The following is a 20,440-nucleotide window of genomic DNA, read 5'->3' as shown; positions in this document are numbered from 1 at the left end:
GGGATGAAAAAATAAAATATGCAAAAAAAATATTACTTGATATTTAATACCCTTATAATCATTACAAGAATGTTTTGCTCTTTTGATCGCCCAATATTGCAACTCAATATTTTTTATCTCACAGGATTAAAAAACATTACAAATATTGTCCCAAAGCATAACAGATTTAATCACATAAAATGAGTGTATAAGACTATGTCGGCCACGTTTTTTTATTTCTATGAGATAAAAAATATTAGTATCATAAAATACGGAATTATAAAAGTTCAACATCCCCTATCCTATGAAACTAAAATTGCAATTTCTCCTACGATTATGTATAAGTAGTTAGGCCCTCTTGGTTGCGAAATGTCAATGACCATGTCCAGTAGTTAGGATAGTTAGAAAGTGGGATTGGTGTAAGTTTATTATATTTGTGTTGGAGGTATGGTGCTGCTAATTCTACGTTCCATATATCTAAATTTCTGAGACATTTCAACAGGAATACAATTCTCCCTACTTCTGCAACAAAATGATGCTAGAGATATAAAGAAAATATTTGGAGACTCATCGAAGAAAGTAACTAAAGAAACTTAATTTCAACATTTTCTTATATTTTTAGCTTTTCTAAACCTATGGACGGAGCACTCAACGAAGTCTCTTTATTTAGATTAGCATGACAAAATAAACACTGAAAGACCCCAATGCAGCAAATATATTTCCAAGTGGCCTCAATCTTGAGCACCTGATGCGACATTCACACTTATCAGCAGCCATCACTCCGATCGAGCTATCAACCGTTGACAGACACTGGTGCCATATTTCATTATGTTCTCTGCCTTTCTTGCTTCATTAGTTCAATGAATTCACCAAATACTGTGATAGAATAGTTTAATTAGTATGGCAATAGGCATATAAAAGTTCATAAATTTAAAAAAGAAAAATAATAACTTTGCCAAGAACATTCATTAGCACTTCACAACTTAGCAATTCCTATAATAGTAATGGTCATGTCTAAGACATAGATGACAGTGTTCCCAGAGCCTACTGTCAGTTTAAAGACCACAGGTTTAGCTGATGTTCCCAATATGGTTTTTCTCCAAGAGAATAACATTAAAAAATGGAGGTTGAGACTAGTCCAATCTTTCTTGGCTTAAACAGTCTCATGGACTAGGATTCAGCTATCAGCCAGCCACTCTTGAGATAGGTAATGGTTAAAGCTGAATTTCAATTTGTCAAAGTCATAAATAATACAAACAAGCAAACTTGTGTATCCCTTTCACAAGAAAACTTGACATAAATAAGGTATATGAATAGTGTGGATCATGTTTGGCGTGCAAATTTTGAAGCAGCAAAGTGGTGAGCAAAAATATTCATGCATCCATATATGAAGTGAAGGTCGGAACTGGTTCAATAAATGAAAACCATACCAAGATCTGAGTCATGGGGTCCAGGGGAAGCTTCAGGATGGTATTGAAGCGACATGAGCTTTTGCTGAGGAAATGCAAGACCAGCACAGCTTCCATCATTGAGATTGACATGAGTCACCTCTACACCTTCAGGAAGTGATTCAGGGTCAACAGCATAATTGTGATTCTGCAGAAGATGAATTAGGATCACTTTAAAGCAAAATTATTAGTAGAAGTGTCAAAACCCCACGAAAAAGAAGGCCAGAGGAAAAGCGAAAACGGTGAAGTTACAAGAAGATCCAGATTTCAATTATGTTCGTCATCTTTTTTACTTTAATCTTCACCATAAGTTTACACAAACTCATGGAAACAAATAAAAGCAATGAGCATCGAGTATAGCGCCAGTCAACATACTTCTTCTATACCAGATAAAGGTTAAACAAAGAATACCCTGTGGATGAACAAACCTGAGCACTGATCTCAACACGACCATTTCGAATATTACGAACAGGATGATTTCCTCCATGGTGACCAAATTTCATCTTGAAGGTTTTACCCCCTAGTGCTTGACCAAGCAATTGGTGACCCATGCAGATACCAAAAACAGGAACTTTTCCGATTATTTCTTTGACAGCTTCAACTGCATAAGGGACTGCTGATGGGTCTCCTGGACCATTGCTGAAAAGTACACCATCTGGTTTCATCTTCAGGGTTTCAGACGCAGGCCACGTTGAAGGAACCACAGTGATTTTACAGCCATAGGATGCCAGGCGTCGGAGTATATTATGCTTGATACCAAAATCATATGCAACAACCTTCATCAAAAAATAAAAAATAAGAATAAAACGATAATTTACTCCAAATCTGCAAGCATTCATCTTTAGAGCAATAATACTCAACATGTGACACTAACTTGAAAAGTCTCTTCATTTCTTCCGTTTAAGTTAAACTCCCATTCTGAACCTGTTCTATCAACCCATTCATAAGGAGCCTTGCAGGTGACACCACTTATCAAGTCCACCCCTGTACAATTTATAATAAAGCCAGTCATTTTTCTCATGCCATAAATTTTGACCTGTATTATCTGTTAACAATCTTTTCTTGAGGCAAATTACCAACTATATCCCAAGTTCGAGACACTTTCAGAAGTTCGTCATCTGTTTTAGATTCTTCAGTGCTCAATACACCAATAAGGCTGCCATCTTCTCTCAATCTACGGGTAATAGCACGAGTGTCGACATCATCTGCAGCACAACAGAACAAGACAATCAGAAATGATCGACTTGCCATTGAGTGCTGCTATTTGCAAAAGAAGAATGACATATGAAATTAACACTTACATATTCCCATAATGTTCCTGGATGCCAAATACTCTCCAAGTGTTTCTGTGCATCTCCAATTTGAGGTGCTGCAAAGCATTTTGCAGTAAATATACAAGACGAAAATGCAAGGGAGGAGTAACAAGAAGAAACATGCATGGTTAGAAAAACCCAAAGTCACATGATGGGAAGTTTTAAAAGAAAAAAAGTAAAAAGAATGATGAAAAGTGAAAAGCCAAAGCCACATGAAGGGAAGCTTTAAAAGTTTAAGGAAATGATGGCTAAAACCCAAAGTCTCAAAAGGGATAACCTAATACTCAAACTTCGGATAACCAGTCCTGCTAGAAAGCATTGCTTCGATTCTTCATCATCTGCCAAAAAAAAGCACGCCAAGTTAGAACCCTTTCCAGACTAAAGTTTGCCAAATATAAAACACCCAATCCACCTACCAAAATTGACACCAGTATTTCCAATGTGTGGGTTAGTCATCAGGACAAATTGGCCAGCATAACTAGGATCTGTAAGGATCTCTTGGTACCTGTGATGCAAGGAAATGAAACTTTGATACTGAACCACAAAGAATCAGAGAGGTACAAGCACAAGTCTTATGTCACCAAAACCTTGTCTGCAACAATGCCCTTTTCCTAGACTCAGGATTCAATTATGACTTACGTATATTTTTCAATGTAACCAACCATTGACTTAAATGTTTTCCCTCTTAAACATAATAAGGGAAACATATTCACATGATTGAGGTGAATGCATGCTTAGGGTTATGGACCCACCAGGTGCAAAATTGGCAATAACAATTACCTGGAAAAAGACCTCTGGTCAATAAGATGCTAAGATTCAGTCTACTTTTGAAATATTAAAAATTCATATTCTTAGAGGTTTACTTTTTATGTGCTTCAAAGTTATTAAACTGTTATTATTTCTATTGTCTTTTAGCAGCTCTGTTTCTTATTCAATTTTGATATGAGTGATTTTTATTAGAATCTCAGGTAGGTAGTAAGAGTATTGGGCTTATCCCATGACCTTATTTTGGTTGGTCTAAAGTTTTTAGTAAGTCTAAAGTAAATTGATTTTGTAAAATTGAGTTCACTAATATGCAATCTGAACTACTAAAAGGAACTCCAAATGGTTCTTTGAGGCAGGTTTTCTGTAATACACAAAAGCCATAACAGGAAGCAAGCTTTTCAAGCCATTCAGCATTGTCATGCAATTACATGATGACCAGCAGGAGCCATGCATGCTTCAGCAAACAGTTCCTGTCGCACAAATATATTAGACTTGATCCTAATTTAGCTCTGTTAAGGGTTTGGATTTGAGACACATACTTCAGGACAAATCCTCAATTTCTTTGACCTTCAAAAGAATGAAACTATTGTCCCTGAACAGAACCTTCTCTCTGTATTTGATAAAAGGGTAAGATCTTAACATTTCTTTTAGTTGGAGAGTTGGAGTATCAGTTGATTACTCTTTAACCAGAAAAGCTTGCATAAAGGTCTATTAGTTAGAAACATAAAGTCGATGATCCCAAACAGATTACTCTGTAGAACTTTGTACAACTGAGCAAAAGGGCAATACCTACTTCAGCACAAGTGCTCATCTTATAATGAAGGGCCTACAAACACTTGTAATACGAATTCCTTTTTTCAAACAAATCATAATCCAAAAATGATGCATTTTCTAACATCACAAACAAAAAACTTAATCTAACTTTTTAAAGAGTTCTTTCCAAGAGATATTCATTTGAACCATTGCAGTACTCTCATCTTCACCACATGCTCTATTTTGTCCTTTTGTGAGTTCTCTTATATGTTTCAGCTCCAATATTACTGACCCTGAAACCAAAATGTCTGTATGAAATAGTTTTCCAAATCACAGAGCCTCTGAGAGGAAAAATCAACTATGTTTATAACGTACTTCTTTCTTTGTTTCTTTTCATTCGATTGGTGTTTATTATTGTTCTGGATTTTATTTTCTTCTAAATGAATGTAACGAAAGATGAAGGAGAGGGAACAGAGAGAAGGAACCTGATCAAAATGCGAAATGATAGAAGATCCACATCTCTATCATGCACCTTTTTCTGTGTATAACCCAGTTAAACAGTGTGTGAGATTGCTTCTTTTTTTGGATATGTGTGTAGATAAGTCCCCATGATCAGTTGTGAGAATTCATAACTTGAATCTCCTAACCACCTCCACCTAGCTTTCATGCAACCAGCATTTTATATTTACCAGTTCTATTAGCTAAGAGGTATCACACATCACACTGATCGACACCACCTCGTGAAATAAACAGGAGAAACAAATCAAGAAAGAAAGAAAATCGAAGAAATGCAAGAGCTACTTCAGATCCATGTCTACGTGCTGTCTTATCAACTCCTACCTCATATTCAACTCTTTGCTTGTACAAAGAATTTTCATTGTAAACTCAACTTCTAGTCTTCGATGTTTGATCAATTAATCACACAATCCATGCGGAAATCATGCAATTGCAACCATTGGCAAAATCTCGAACAAGAAACAGCGTGCAAAAGCTAATTAACTATCAAGGATTATGCAACATACGGAGGAGGAAATTAAAACATAAGGAAGAATATTACACAAAAAGGAAGAAGGAATGAAACAACACCAGAACAAGTAAAAAAATAAATTACCCCGTTAATGATGTATTAAAAACCACTTCACCAACTTGGGTTCCAGAAGCACCAAACGACTTCGCCCGCCACACAGAACCATCCTCCAGCACCAGCCTTGCATCTGACACCTTCCATGGCTTTTCCACCAATCCTAAAACCCATTTTTTCCAAACAAAATTACACACCAAACAAGCAACAACAAACATCACTTAAAAGCAAAAAAAAAAAAACCCACAAAATTGAACTCCCACAATATTCCGGACCCAAATATACACACACATACATGCATACGTACGAACCAACGCACATACCAGTGGAAGACATCCCGGATGCAGCTGGAGAAACGGATTGGCAATTGACGGTGAAGAGCCGGACTTTCGGCGTATTCAGTGTAAAGCAAGGCGGAAACTGAGTGACAGCCATCCCCAAAGCACAATTCATGGAAATGTAGCAGTACAGTGAGCTGAGAACCTCTAGCTGAGTCTGGGTCTAGGTTTTCCAATAGAGGAAGGCGGGGGGGGGGGGGGCAAGCGGCTAGGGATTTCTACTGACACATGAGAGGGAGAGAGAGTGAGATTTATGTATGGGGAAATTAACAAAAATGGATATTTTGTAAAGAATTTGGAAATTAAACAATAAATTAGTTTGATTTTGCTCTTAGAGTTTTAAAAAATAAGTTGAATAAAGAAAACTATAAATTTAATTTTAAAATTTTGAAAGTAAAAGCCATATCACATTTAATTGGGGGAAAAATATATTTTTGTCATCTGGACTACCGTATTTTCATATTCTTTTTAAAATAAAATTAATAAACTATTTATTGAATAAATCGATTAAAAATATCAATATTTAATACTTATATAATAACAACCAACAATTATAACAATTATGTATTAATTATCAATATCAGATAATTATATTAATTAACGTCAACTATTAAAGCATAATAACAATTACTATTAAAATAAAATAACATCTCACATGTTAGTAAGGTTGAAAATCATGACCTTAAAATCATAGGGCCTCAACTTTATCAATAGGCATTATCGCCCACACTTTTTCACCTAAGATATTTTTCTTTAAACTTTACCATCTAAAATATACAACAATTTCATTTTAAATGCATGAAAAAAGTTATTTTGAAGGGCAAAACGCCAAATTTATTATTTTTTATGGATAATTTCATCCTCTCCACTTGTAGCTCATGTAATTTTTCAATCAAAAATGATTTATTGTCTTGAATTAATATTTTTGTCTTTAAAATATAGCATTTGCGGAGCATGTGATCACTTTTCAATTAAATGATATGACAATGCACAAATCTTGGGTATTATGGATGACAAAAATTATCAAAAAATAATTTAAGCGAAAAAAAGTATAAAAAAAACACACATCATAATTCAGATGATAAAATATTTCTTCCCCTATTCAATTTGAGATGTTTTCGAATTTATATATTGACAATATGTTTTTCTTATAAAAAATATAGATATTATATTTGAATTAGAGAGAATTATAAATATATATACATGCAAATCTTTATTAGATAGAGTTAGAAATTGGAAGAAATTCTGATCCGGAGTATAGTCCGGACCGTTGTGAGGCCGAAGACTGCTTCAGGCCTTCAACTAAGTGGATGTGGATTGATTTATTTCCGAAAAAAAAATGTAATTTATCCTATATGATATAATAAATGAGCAGATAAATTTATATAAAAAAATTAACAAATTGTCCTATGTATTTTAAAAAATAAAGTAAATTATCCCTTATTAATAGTTTAGATAATAGGATAATTTGCTTCATTTTTCAAAATATGTGGAGTAATTTATTATTTTATTTTTTTATGGAGAGTTATTTGCTAATTTTACATATTAATTTGCATTTAACCTGTTTATCTCCAGTGGAAACTAGTGGAAAGGCAAGAAACATCTTCTCGTTTTTGGTGTATAACTAGCCGTCGTGGCATAATGTTTTGTATTTATATAATAAATTATTTTTTAATAAATATATTATAAATAAAAGTGTTAAGTATAAGTTAATACATTATATTAAAAAAAAGCAAGAAAATAAAAATAAATTTATCGATTAATGTAAAATTTGGAAAGTTAAATAAGTTGGTTATGTTATGAAGGACATTTTGGGCTTCTCAAAAAAATTAGTGTTGCTGTGTCATTAGCCGTAGTTTGTGATTGTGGATGGCCTTTTTTCAAAAATACCTCCATGTTGTTTGAAAAATTACAAATATTCATATGATTTTAACAGCTCGTTTCGTTAGCCTCCAATGTTTTCATGCAATTTTTTTGATTAACTGATCGAAAAGATATTTTGGAATATAAATAATGATTTTATATATTTTTTAAAAAATTAAAATATTTTTATAGACTAATATGTATTATGGATTATTTATTTTACTCATTCTCAATTTTTTTTTTATATTTTTAGATATTTTTTTAAAAAATAAAGAACAATATTTTAAGAAAGTAATTTATACCTTACCATTTAAGGACTATATATTTATTTTTTATTTGAAAATAGATATTTATAATTTATCAAATAATAAAAAGTATTTATAATTATTTCAAACCACAATGGAGACGTAGTTGTAATTACCCTAGTAATATTTGTGAAAATTAACATGCCAACTGACCTTGTGGATTTAATTGAAAATAAACTAATGAGATTGGGGGTCCTAAATTACAGTCATTGTTTAAAAAATTTGACATAATTATAAATACCATAAGTCATTTGAAAAATTATAAATATCTTATAATTCTAACATCCGTCTAACGACGAGCTCATTCCGTTAGTCTGTTTTACATTTTTATTCAACTTTTGTGATGAATTGATTAAAATACTTTTTTGATTATATATTTTACTTTTTTTTATAATTTCTTAAAATATTTTTATATGAAAATGTAAAAATGCTCATTTCAAAAGAACATTTATGGATCATTTACTTTACTCACTCTCAGATTTTTTATTATTATTTTTTATTTTTCCCGATGTTCTTATTTTTATCCAATATTTTTATTGTCACATTTAATATATTATATATACATGATAAAAATTAATTTTCTCACGTAAAATCTGAACTAAAATAAAAATGAAAGACCCTCCACACCCACAAACGAAATACCACTACACTAATTTTTTGTAAAGTAAAAAATGCCATTGAATTGTAAAATAGCTAACTTGTTCGATATTTTAAATTTTATATTACTTGATAAATTATTTTTTTTCTCTTTGTAATATAATATATTAATTTTATATATTAAAATATAAAAAAACTATCTATTATATGCATTGGGTTAGTATAATTTTCTTTTTCTTTTTTTGGTAATAAATTTGTTTATTCTCATCTCTCACAAATCTTGGCAGGTTAAATGTCCCAATGAAGCGACGTCGTTAGGGAGACTTTTGTGCCCTCGTTCCCAATACATTATACTCTTTTTCGTTCTCGGAAACATAGTTCCATTCTCTGTTCCCCTAATCTGCAAACCTCCAGACCAGGGTTTTATTCCCTCACCAAAGGAAACCCTAATTCGACCTCAATTCTTCCGCCATGGCTCGTAACGAAGAGAAAGCGCAGTCCATGCTGAACCGTTTCATCGCCATGAAATCGGAGGAGAAGAAGAAACCCAAGGAGCGGCGCCCATACCTCGCCTCCGAGTGCCGCGACTTGGCGGAGGCGGACAAGTGGCGCCAGCAAATTATGCGGGAAATAGGTCGTAAAGTGGCTGAAATCCAGAACGAAGGTCTCGGCGAGCATCGCCTCCGCGACCTGAACGATGAGATCAACAAATTGATTCGAGAGAAGACGCATTGGGAACGGCGTATTGTGGAGCTAGGTGGACCGAACTATACGAAGCATTCGGCGAAGATGACTGATTTGGATGGTAATATTGTAGATGTGCCCAATCCCGGGGGTAGGGGGCCGGGGTACAGGTACTTTGGTGCGGCGAAGAAGTTGCCTGGTGTCAGGGAGTTGTTCGAGAAGCCACCCGAGTTGCGGAAGAGGCGCACAAGGTAATCGTGGTTCTATGTTTGTCATTTTCCGTTTAATGGTAATGGAGGATTTAATGACTGTGCTGATGAGAAACAAGGGTTTCTGTTAGAACGAGTCAGTGGAGTTTCCTGTGTGTTTGTTTTTTCTTTGAATATTGGGCGAGGTGGATGAGGTTATGGCCTCGTGGATTTTGGATCGGAATTATCCCGGATGCTGTTTTTGTTTTACTGTGAGAAGGGTTGGGAGTCGGTGATTAGTTATTTATGTAGTGAATGTTTTAGGTTTTTGACTTTCCTTGGCTGGCAACATTCTTAATATTAAAATTTCTTACTTCGTGCAGATTTTGTAGTTTTTGCTAGGTTTTCTAGATGTGGATAACTGGTTTGTTTCAAGTGACAATAAGTATGATTAATTGGTAAGAGGGGCTGATAGATCCTCTCTTTATTTTCTTGACTTTGTGTCCAGGTTTGTCCTAATGTAGTTTTGACAAATTATTTTGTAGGTACGATATATACAAACGAATCGATGCAAGTTATTACGGTTATAGGGATGACGAGGATGGAATATTGGAGAAACTAGAAGGACCCGCAGAGCAGAAGATGAGGGCTGCAGCTCTGGCAGATTGGATGGAGATGGAGAAGATAAAGAAGGAAGCAAGGAGGGCTGTAAAGAGTGGGGAGGTGGCAGAGGTGGGTGCTGCATCAAAGATTCTATTTGAAGAGGAAGAGGATGTGGTGGAGGAAGAAAGGAGAAAGGAAAGGGAGAGAGAGGAAAAGGAGAAGGAAAAGGAATTTGTTGCACATGTGCCACTGCCAGATGAGGAGGAGATAAAGAAGAAGGTGCTTGAGAAAAAGAAGCAGGAAATGTTAAGCAAATATACAAGCAATGAGTTGTTGGAGGATCTAATTGAAGCAAAGACCTTGCTTAATATTCAGCATTAGATGGTATGCTGACCGTTCAGTTAAATTAAATGTGTCTTGTATGTATTTTCTTCAATGTGCACTTCTTTAATTGTTAGAATAGAAAAGCTATTTTTCTCCTTCTCATTATATGTCAACTATTGCCACTACATGGCTCACGCCCACGATCTGCGTTTCCTCATGATTATTGAAGAGCGCCACTGAAAATCCAAGGATAAATTGACCTTTCAGTGGAGTATATAGGCACAATTTCTTTTTCTGGAGTACATGCCCATCTCTTGTTCATATCTTGACTAACGTTTTATCACTTTGGGAACTGATGGTTGAAAATGTGCATGTAATTATGATATGCTCTATTTTATGTGTGGCATATGAGATCATCTCTCCTTTCATGTGAAATTTTTTGCAATTTCTATGGTATGCCTCCAACAATAGATTATTAGCCATCATTTATTCCACAATTGGGCAAAAAATACCTTCAGTGGGTTTGAGGACTATTCTTACTAGGTTGTGCTGTCTTATTATTTGTGGAAGTAACAAGATGTTTTGTTTCTTTTATATATAATTTGAGGATTTTGTTTCTACATTGTTTTAACAAGTCACAAATGAGGAAATTTTTGTCCGGATAAGCACCCAGCAATGCTTTTTTCCTTTTTTAATTTCTTTTCTCCTTGCTTTTCCTAATATTAGCTCTCGACATGTAGGAGCTTAAATCAGTTTCAAATGATACCAAACCCTTAATGGTACTCTTTCATGGAGAATAAAATGTGCTTGGGTTTCCTTTATTTGTTTAGGGGTTTAGTAGAACCATGATTTTTAATGTCAGTTGGCATCAATATTCCTATTAATTAGAGACCTGATTTTTTACAGAAATTGGTTTAGAGGCCTTTATAGATTCTGATGCATATGGGACTGAACATTTAGTTCAAGATTGTTCTCGATTAATAGAATTGTAGTCTTGTTACGGTAAATTGCATGCATATAACTTTTTCGGTCTTCTACTTTAGGGTCAAAATTGAGTTTACTATTCACAGGTTCATTGATTGACAGGCATGGCAGACAATATTTAGATCTAATTGTGATTTCTAATTGATGGTCCCGTAGCCTATTGCTCACTTGGATGACTTCAGGTTAAAACCACAAAATGATGGTGAGACTTTTTCTGCATGCTGAAATATATAAAAATAATCCTAATGAATCTCAACATTTATTGATACTCCCCTACCTATCTAGATTTTTTTCAAATCCAACACACATCTCTGCTGGAGATGTAATCATTATTTGCAATGCAGTTCTCTAGACCTGCTCTCTGTGGTTCCATTGGTTACTTGAGTTATCTAGAGGCGGCTGGAGGGGGTATGCACTCGAGCCAAGTTCGGCAGTTTTTTCAACTCAACTGTTTCAATTAATCAAGTATGTGAATTCTTTCAGGATGACAAGATTGTGAAACCAAGAATGACACATCTAAAAGTGTCGATGCAATGGCGCAACTTCTCCATGTAGTACTCATGAGGCACAGCATGACGGCAAGAGTAGAGGAATGTGATAATGTAGATCTTATTCTTGCAGGCTGTGAAGACGGTGCACCACAAACATGGCATGCGAGGGTTGCAGGCACTAAAAATGTTCATGCACCTGTCAATGAATTCAAATTTTGTGTATGTAATGAAACCCATAGTAGCCTGATAATGGATGCCGTTGTGATAGTGAATCTGTAATCTGGTATGCACAAGACAAGATATGATTGGTGAAACTACTGTGCATCCTATCGACTGGCCTTTCAGTTTCACCTTCCCAATTGTGACTCAAGGGGGATAAGCCATTATCCTTTCTCCGGATTCTATCTTATCAGATATAAAATATATCATATGGTTATCCTTGTGGGATTTGGAAGAATTGTTTAGTTTATTGGGAAAGGCAGGAATGGGCCTGCCCTTCGGATATAATCTAGCTTTAGAGATAAAAATTCTGATATCCAATGCTTCGGCCTTAGAATATAGGCCAAATTTGCAGTTGATTAAATGAAAGCAATCAGCGAACTCCGTTTTAAGTGTAAACAGATTGTGATATTATGGCTCTTATAGTAAGAATCTGATTTGTATGGTGTTTGGTTACTCTAATTCCTTACCATTATTCCTCAGCTCACAAGTCAAACATTATCGCTTACTAGTGAAAAGTCTTAGCTTGATAACATTAAATGGTTACATAACTAGGAACTGGGCCATAAATTTAATACACAATGTACAAATTGCCTGCTCATTGTCCTAAATTAACAGAGGAAAATGGAAATTGAAACTCCCCAATTTCATAAGATATATTATTTGGATTCTGTATGAATCTGTGTGGTGTCTATATTTCTAATTTGCTGTATTGTGTGAATGAATCTGTCAGTCCGCATGGCTTGTGTCAATCTGAATATATATTTTCTGTGACCATCCAAGGCTTTTCAACAATCAGCCTAGGTCAAATATAGAAGCCAAGCCTTTTTGACAATCAAAAACTAGAGGAACGATCCCACAGGCATCAACACCATAAATTGCAAATAAAAGATGAAGCAATTAACCTACTTAACTACGGGAAACATAGCAAAATCGAACCCGCAACGCGTCAAACTGCATCTACATTTATAAATCACCACTAGAACTACATGTTTTAGAATCAACAAGAATCATGACAAAGAAAAACTGATGGAGGCAAACCAACAAGCACCAGATCCTATGAATTTGGCACTTTTATATGATGCATCATTTTAGTAGGTAGTATAGCATAACAGCTTCTGAAGCAGAAAGTTGTCACAAAAGATGTATGGAGGGTGGTCTAGTTGGCCCAAAACTTCCCAAGCGGCGTAGAATAATGCATCCATCATCACTAGTTTAGCAATACCCAAGTCGAAATTAGGCATCATCAACTCAAAACACAGGTAGCAGTATGCACATAATCATCCAGCATACATCTGAACTTAGCAAAAAGGAGATGATCCCCAGCCCTGTACAACAACCATTCAAGACTGACTAGCTAACCATTCGACCCATTCAAGCACACCAAAACTGTGAAAGCCCAGAAATATACACGCCCAGTTGAGATGTGATATGTAAAGGGACATCCTTCTTGTAGTGGGATCATGAAGCTCCTCAGATGCATTACAAACCAGGCATCTCACAGTCAGTGCTTCAATGCATGGACTGATTGTGTCTAGTTTTCGGTTCTTATGTAAACGAATGTCCATCTATCAAGTGCATCGGCCAATAAAGATGCCCGTCTTGACATCTTCCTACATGTCCGTTGTGTCGGAGATGTCGAAGGTCATCCCTTATAGCTACTGTATTCCTCACCATTGTCTTCGGGAAAACCGCTTTCTCCTCCCAACAAAGGTATCCACCATCTCTCTTTTCTCTTTGGAGCTTAAAGGACAGACCGTAAAATAATTTAAATAATATTATTAAAAAATTACAAAAAGAATGTCATCGAAAAATGTTAAAAAATCATCAAATCCCCCTTGTTCTCTATGTTGGGTCGTCTAACTCCTCCTTCCTACAGCCCTGCTTGCCAACGTTGTACTTGTAACTAATTCTCTCATGTTTAAATTTATTTCTGCTTCGTATGCCTTCTATTTCAGTAATTTTTGGACCCCATCTATCTTTTACGGTTAATAAAAATTGTTGTTGTAGGCTTGCATTCGTCGTTTAGAAACTTCTTCCTTGATTACATTTCACTCATCTGGGATCAAAGTAGTTCGTTTGAAATGTTCATCATTGTTACCTTGTGCTAGTGGTTAAACTTTTTTTAGAAAAAGTGTAATTCAGCATTTTGAGCGACGATCTAAGTGTAATTAGCCCTTTTCTTAAATACCTATAGATTCTGATGTGAGAATTCATTCCAAAAAAGCAAATTATTCTGCCAATGTCGAATTCTTTAGGCTAAATAGCATAAAATCCCCTTGTGTTTTAGAAATTCGGCTAAAAACAATACTATATATTTTAAAACTAGGAAAAAAAATCCCTTTATTTTGTTAAACGTAGTTTATTTGCCCCTCTCCCTTAATTGACTTAACGATGTTAATTTATTTTCATATGACTTAATTGCCCCTCTTCTTTAATTATATAATAATCGTCGAATTTAATCAATTTATATCAATCATTAGATTTTTAAAAAGAAAACAAACGATTTGAATTCAATAAATTATTTTATTTATATTATATATAAATAATTAAAATAATATATAAAAAAAGAAATTATTATTTTATATTATATAAAAAAGAAACCCTACTCCCACCTCCCCCTCCACCCCCACCCGCCCGTGCAAATAGGGGCGATGTCGCCCAAACAAAAGAAAGTGGGCGCCGGCCATCTCCCCCAATATTTTCTTAAACAAAATTCTATTTAATTATATTCATTAAATATATAATTTAGTTAATTAAGAATAATTTCAGATAATTATAATAATTATTAGATATTTAATTAACTATTTTGTTTGATATATATTGGATTTATTTTTTTTTTAATTACAGACAATACTAATTTAAATATAAATATTATTTATAAAAAATAATATAATTAATAAAAATATTTAACCCAAATGCACTTCAAGCCCGTGCACCCCACCTTGCGTTAGTTTCCAATGGAAAGGAAGTTTTTTGCTAAATTTATTAAAATACAAAAGAATTTTTAACTTATTTTTTAAAAAATAGAGGGACGGAAACACAAGGGTAAAATGGAGTTTAGCCAATTCTTTAAAAATTGGATACGAATGATTCAATTATTAATCATGTTGCTTTGAGTTCATCATGTAAAGCAGAAGTTCTTACAAATTGTGTATCAAAGTTCCTTTTGATAGCACAACATAAGAATGCTTTACTCATAAAAAGAAGCTTCAGCTCTTGCTTTCCACTCAACATAGCTGTAACAAAATGCATTATTATGGTTCTACATTCAAATGGGATGCTTGTAAAATTGGCTAACCACAACAAATAATTCAGACCAAATTCATTGGGAGTCACCAAAATCTTTCAGGGCTTATCATCCTCTAGTCTCTCTAAGATGAACATATTTCCTTTGTCATCTCTGCCGATTCTCAAGGAATCGTCTACGTACCTGTTATGACGAAACAGCGGATTATCAGACAATGATATAAAGATTTCGTAAGATTTTATTTGGGTTGATGGATTTGAAGTCATATATTTCAAATCTATAGTAATTAATCCGTCACATTTGTTTGGTTAGAGTTCAACAGGGATTTCAAAATTTTCAATCTAAATTTGAACTATGTTTTATTGAACAGTAATAGATTTCAAATTCTTTTAATATAATATCATTTGAAATTTTTCCTCCAAATCCAAATCCATCAACTCCAAAAAGTTCAGAACAAAGGTAATTCTATTATGTACAAGATGAATGTAGTTACGTGATCTCAAGCCAGCCATCAGGATTGAAGATGCCAAGAAGAAGGTCATAGTTTTTGCGGAAAACGTTCATCAACTGTAGCAATCAAGAAACATAGTAAAAGCATGAACGATGTCAGCTTGACAGTCAGAACAAGAAGTGATCCAGCTAAACCTCCCACTAGGTTGATTATTGTTAGTTGATTTTGTTGCATTTTTTCACATTTGCTTTTTTGGATGATAACTGATGGATTATCAGAATACATGCCTTTTCTCATACCTGTTCTGGAGTGATCACTGACTTGTTGTAGCTGATGTCAACTCGCTACACAGTTTTGAACATCAAAAGGAATGAAACTTGTCATCCTCTCTACTTTTCTTCATTGTAACGTGAGAAGAAATGTATGAAGTATAGCTTACTGATTCTGAGGCAATCTTGAACGAAGCATCGATTGTTAACTGTCCACTCAGCAGATTCAGACCTTTGGCACTGAACTTGATCATGTTAACTGCTTTACCCTCCATTTGCCATCATAAAATGCTGGAACGTTAGTAGTGAAAGAACACAGCAGATTACATACGATTTCCGATTCTTGAGTACAATAATTGAACTTCAACAACAATGTTTTATGATGGAGATTTACTATCTTGTTGAGGGACTAAGAAGAAACGGGAAAAAATGAATATAGATTGTTCCAACAACTTCTATCTGTACACAATGATTTGAACATGCAACACACATACACACACATTTCTCAGGATGTAAACATTAAACAGCAGGCATAACATAAACGGGATCATGCCAACCAACAAGAACACGAATACCTCAGCAACATTAATTGACTGGAAAAAATCTCCCAAGGTGATAAAATCTCTCAATCCCAGCTTAGTTCTTTTAGAGCCCAGAATAGTAATGGTGCTATAGATGAGCTTCCAAGATCCAGCTACCTGCAATACTCGTATTAAAAAAACAGCAACTTCAACACTAACTCCACATGCCAAGAAAAGCACCTTCTCCAAACACTGTGTTGGTTTAGGAGTGGGATTTTGGGACTCCAGAAGCTCAACCAATTCTTCAATTTCAGCTTTCTTTGCTGATGGGACTCCAAATATGCCTCTGTTAATGCCTGCAATGCAACTCCTTCAGCAAAATTCCAAGAAACAAGTAATAAAAATAGGGTGAAATGCAATTTACCACTAGGTGAAATGTGCAAAAACCTACTTACACGCGCATTTTTTATTTTTTATTATAAAATGATATTTACCGATAAACCGTCCAATAAGGTCCAAATTTAGGGAGTAAATCAATACTGTAGAATTTACTTCATTCGGATCCACAGTTCTGATGAGGGTGACGCCGACGATGGGTAGGGAGGGGGAGATGGCGGTGAGGAGGGAGGTCGGGATGAAATTTTTGTAATATATAATTACAAATGTTAATATTTATATATAGATAAATATAATACAACAAAAAAGCAAGAAATGAGAGTGTTGATACCCTGTAGCGCAGCAAAAAGAGTTTCTTTGATTTGGGCTGCAGTTCTATAACCTTCTACTGTTATCACCTCCTCCTCAGCAGCAGCAGCACCACCACCTAATAACTCACAGCTCTTTTCTGCAGCTCTCACACAAGAATGCGACCAAAATCCAAATCTAATGGGATTGCTGTGATTGGCCGGTTGAAGTTTCATCATCTTAACGGTGGTGGGATTGGGAGGGAGCACGTGGGAAGCTGGGATTGATGGTTGGATAAGCTTTCTGCTGCCCATTACTCCACACCTTGCTACCAAGATTATATCAATGTTGTTGCTTTCTTGCCTTTTTGTTTCTCTAGTTTATATCATTACCACATTATTGCTCTCTCTTATTTATTTGTTTGTGCAACGACAGAGATGACTGTATGTGTATGTTATGCTATAAAGGATTGAATTTTTTATTTGTTGAGATTTTATTTATTTATCAAATATCCTTTCCCTACCGCTCGTTATGGATAAAAATGATTTGTTTCCCAACACATATGACATGAATTGATTACTTACTAACCCACTGCAGAAAGAAATTCTTTACCATTTATCACCTAAAGTTGAAGTAACAGCCACAATCTAGATGAAAAAAGTTGGAATTTTTGGATCACAGTAACACAAACAGCCTAATCAAGATGGAATTATGGATCATAGTAGCACAAACAACAGCTAATCATGTAGTAATCTTGAAAGAATTCCTCAACAATCTTGATTCATTTGTGCACGATTGGTTCATATGGGGCCCATATAACTCAGATCTTTTTTCTTTTTGTTTTTAATGCAAGTTACAAGATTTCATAGATACAACGCATGCCCTCCTCAATCCAATGAGGAGGTATGAATTGCATGTCCATCCAACATTACAGTGACATTTTCTCGTAGAGTATATAGATCTCAAGCGCATGTGTCAGAGTATTTAGAACCAGATGCCAAATGACTTGCCAACTGTAAACCAAGCTGATGAAGAGACATTGTTTTCATTCTCAGAATTTATGCTCATCCCGCAATATGAAACGCATGGGAAATTGCAAACACGGTCTCTGATAGTATAGTAGCAGTTCCAGTTAGGATTTGAAACACAAACTTACATTACGAAGCATGAAACAGAGAAATCAGAGCAACATGCTAAATGCGTAATAGGTTTATCAAGTGAATCATATTCAAGCAGATGCTTGCGAGTTTTTATCCTCTTGTTGTTTCCACTGCTCAGGGGTCAGGGCCTTTGTTATCGAAAGAGCATGAATTTGTTTCAACTCCTCCACTAATGCAGCATTTACCATTCTATGCCTCTCCAGCAGTCGTTTTCCTTCAAATTGTTCTGTTACGATCTCAATAGAGAAACTCGCACCACATCTGATAACAAGATAGGTTTTGATGACATTTAACAGTCTGAATCATTATAAAAGCTCCAGGTAAATGGTGTAAAGATATGAACTTACCCCCCAGACGTGTCGACAACATCCTGAAATTGATGCAGCAGACCAGAACATGAAAATAGAGAAGAAAAATCAGGAGCTAGAACATGCAAAATATCCACTAGATCGACTCATTTTTTAGAACATAAGTTCAATTAAAAGATGAAGAGAACATCTCAAGGGTGGCAACAGCATAAGCAGATAGTAATATCTCTTGAAGTGGGCTCTAAACAGCTCTCTTTTTTATCCCCACAGATTAACTAAAGCCCTTTAACTCTAATGAAGCTCTCTGCAAGCTAATGCCTAAACTTTGCTATTCGCTTAAGAAACAACCTCATACTCAGAACATTAATTCAAGAGTGATACTTGCAGCATTGAATGGACGATTCTGCATACAATGTATGGAGCCGACAATTACAAATCCAGCATAAATATTCACGGTATCAAATGTGAAACATAGTTAAGCTCTAAGCTGAACAGTAACTCCTCTATCAATGAAGCTAGGGAAAGATAGAACCATAATCACTGCTTTCAAGTCTTAGCATCCCTCATATAACCCGCTCCCTGAGTATCAAAACATAGTTTCACATAGAAAACCCTCCAACTCAGAAAGCCGGCATTAAACTAGTGAACTAATCTTTGGCGATGGCCATATGATTTACAAATTTATTAACACACATTGATCTTGAATAAGTTAAGAATAATTCCCAGTCCACATGAAATAAATCTTTTGGCAGCATTTAACTCCGCCAAGTACAAGGTCCAGCAGGATAATTCCATGCTAACAAGATGAAAGATTACCGACCTCTATGCAGGTCATATCCTTCCCTAATCTCAAACGGTGTTCTCCTATAGTGAAAAACATCTCTCTTTCTCCCTCTTCCACATACACACACCCAAAGAGATCAAAAACGAAGAAGATCCTTACTCCCAACACAAAGTGATCAACACTTGCCCCAACCTCATCAAACCACAAGTAGAAAAGGCAACTAAAAAGCTCCAAAACAAACCAAATGTCGCAACCCCAGACAAAAAAACAGCGAAAATTAACGATCAACAGAAACCCCGTCATGAATAATTCGCAGTAATCTTCCCGTTTCAAAAACCACAAAAACGGAAATTTCCAGAATCAATCAGTCACCAGCATGAACATGTCACAGAAAACGAAAACAAAAACAAAAACAAAAACAAAAACGAGACATTACAAGATGAGAAGGATTGAGCTTCGATTTTAGGGTCGCTTCAACATGCTGCCTGGTCACCGCCATCTCTGTATTGCTGTTGGTGCCGGGGTGCAGCAAGCTGAAGCCTGCGTGGGTTTTAAGCGTTGAAATCAAGATTCTGTGGTGAAAAGCTAGACCCGAAATGAGAAGAGCCCGCAAGAAGTACCCATAAAGAAGTTGAAGAGGCCCACTTATCCTTTTCAGCCCAGAATCCACTTCTCTTGCCAAGAATCTTCATCTTTGGAATCTATTTTTTATTTTTTTTAATCAAACGTTGATTAATATAAATATTAATAAATTAAAAAATAAATAATTTAATTAATACACTCCCATTATAATAAATTAATTACTCACAGTACGTAAGATAAATACTTACACGTTTAGTCAGACTTAAATAATAATTTAAAACTTGTTTATAAAATCTCAATCAATCCAGATTCCAGATTGTTTAAATACTTAATTTTGTTATTGAGTATAAATAATTTATTCTAAAATATAAAAATAAATAAATAAAAATAATGATATTAATTAAAATTAAATAAATTAATAAGTATAAAAATATAAAAGGATGTTGTTGAATATGAAATAAATTCAGATTATTTAATGGATTAGTTTACTTAGGAA

The 20,440-nt window shown here is 34.8% G+C and overlaps 4 protein-coding genes across 7 annotated transcripts; 1 reads left to right on the top strand and 3 right to left on the bottom strand.

Moving 5' to 3' along the window:
- Positions 1–430: 430 nt before the first annotated feature.
- CARA (carbamoyl phosphate synthetase A) lies at positions 431–5,891 on the bottom strand. The gene is made up of 10 exons (XM_011101497.3): positions 5,663–5,891; positions 5,370–5,502; positions 3,157–3,245; positions 3,018–3,078; positions 2,729–2,796; positions 2,504–2,632; positions 2,302–2,411; positions 1,856–2,203; positions 1,410–1,575; positions 431–855 (listed from the first exon to the last, which is right to left on the bottom strand). Exons 1-10 carry the CDS (start codon positions 5,790–5,792, stop codon positions 806–808), a joined length of 1,284 nt encoding a protein of 427 aa, XP_011099799.1. The 5' UTR covers positions 5,793–5,891; the 3' UTR covers positions 431–805.
- A 2,898-nt stretch (positions 5,892–8,789) lies between these two features.
- On the top strand, positions 8,790–12,152 carry LOC105178384 (pre-mRNA-splicing factor ISY1-like protein). Of its 3 annotated transcripts, XR_016067163.1 has the most exons (5): positions 8,790–9,377; positions 9,860–10,301; positions 11,328–11,427; positions 11,570–11,633; positions 11,709–12,152. XR_016067163.1 is itself a non-coding variant. In XM_020699144.2 (3 exons), exons 1-2 carry the CDS (start codon positions 8,914–8,916, stop codon positions 10,296–10,298), a joined length of 903 nt encoding a protein of 300 aa, XP_020554803.2. In that variant the 5' UTR covers positions 8,793–8,913; the 3' UTR covers positions 10,299–10,301; positions 11,709–12,152. The 3 variants fall into 3 exon arrangements, 1 of the variants encoding a protein (XP_020554803.2); XR_016067164.1 differs by lacking the exon at positions 11,328–11,427; XM_020699144.2 differs by lacking the exons at positions 11,328–11,427; positions 11,570–11,633 and having other exon boundaries at positions 8,793–9,377.
- A 2,972-nt stretch (positions 12,153–15,124) lies between these two features.
- Positions 15,125–17,600, bottom strand: LOC105178126 (Plastid-lipid associated protein PAP / fibrillin family protein). Of its 2 annotated transcripts, none has more exons than XM_011101499.3 (7): positions 17,154–17,590; positions 16,667–16,782; positions 16,481–16,603; positions 16,076–16,174; positions 15,936–15,980; positions 15,679–15,752; positions 15,125–15,368 (listed from the first exon to the last, which is right to left on the bottom strand). In XM_011101499.3, the coding sequence occupies exons 1-7, from the start codon at positions 17,422–17,424 to the stop codon at positions 15,284–15,286; spliced, it is 813 nt and encodes a 270-aa protein (XP_011099801.1). In that variant the 5' UTR covers positions 17,425–17,590; the 3' UTR covers positions 15,125–15,283. The 2 variants fall into 2 exon arrangements, 1 of the variants encoding a protein (XP_011099801.1); XR_016067441.1 differs by having other exon boundaries at positions 15,350–15,368; positions 15,924–15,980; positions 17,154–17,600.
- A 536-nt stretch (positions 17,601–18,136) lies between these two features.
- Positions 18,137–19,958, bottom strand: LOC105178127 (BolA-like family protein). Its single transcript, XM_011101500.3, has 3 exons — positions 19,799–19,958; positions 18,618–18,640; positions 18,137–18,531 (listed from the first exon to the last, which is right to left on the bottom strand). The coding sequence occupies exons 1-3, from the start codon at positions 19,859–19,861 to the stop codon at positions 18,339–18,341; spliced, it is 279 nt and encodes a 92-aa protein (XP_011099802.1). The 5' UTR covers positions 19,862–19,958; the 3' UTR covers positions 18,137–18,338.
- Positions 19,959–20,440: the final 482 nt, after the last annotated feature.

Source organism: Sesamum indicum, linkage group LG9 (assembly GCF_026168435.1).
Source record: "Sesamum indicum cultivar Baizhima isolate 11 linkage group LG9, ASM2616843v1, whole genome shotgun sequence".
Lineage (NCBI taxonomy): Eukaryota > Viridiplantae > Streptophyta > Magnoliopsida > Lamiales > Pedaliaceae > Sesamum > Sesamum indicum.
Note: the sequence above shows the minus strand (reverse complement) of the source record. Positions and strands in the feature narration are given on the sequence as shown.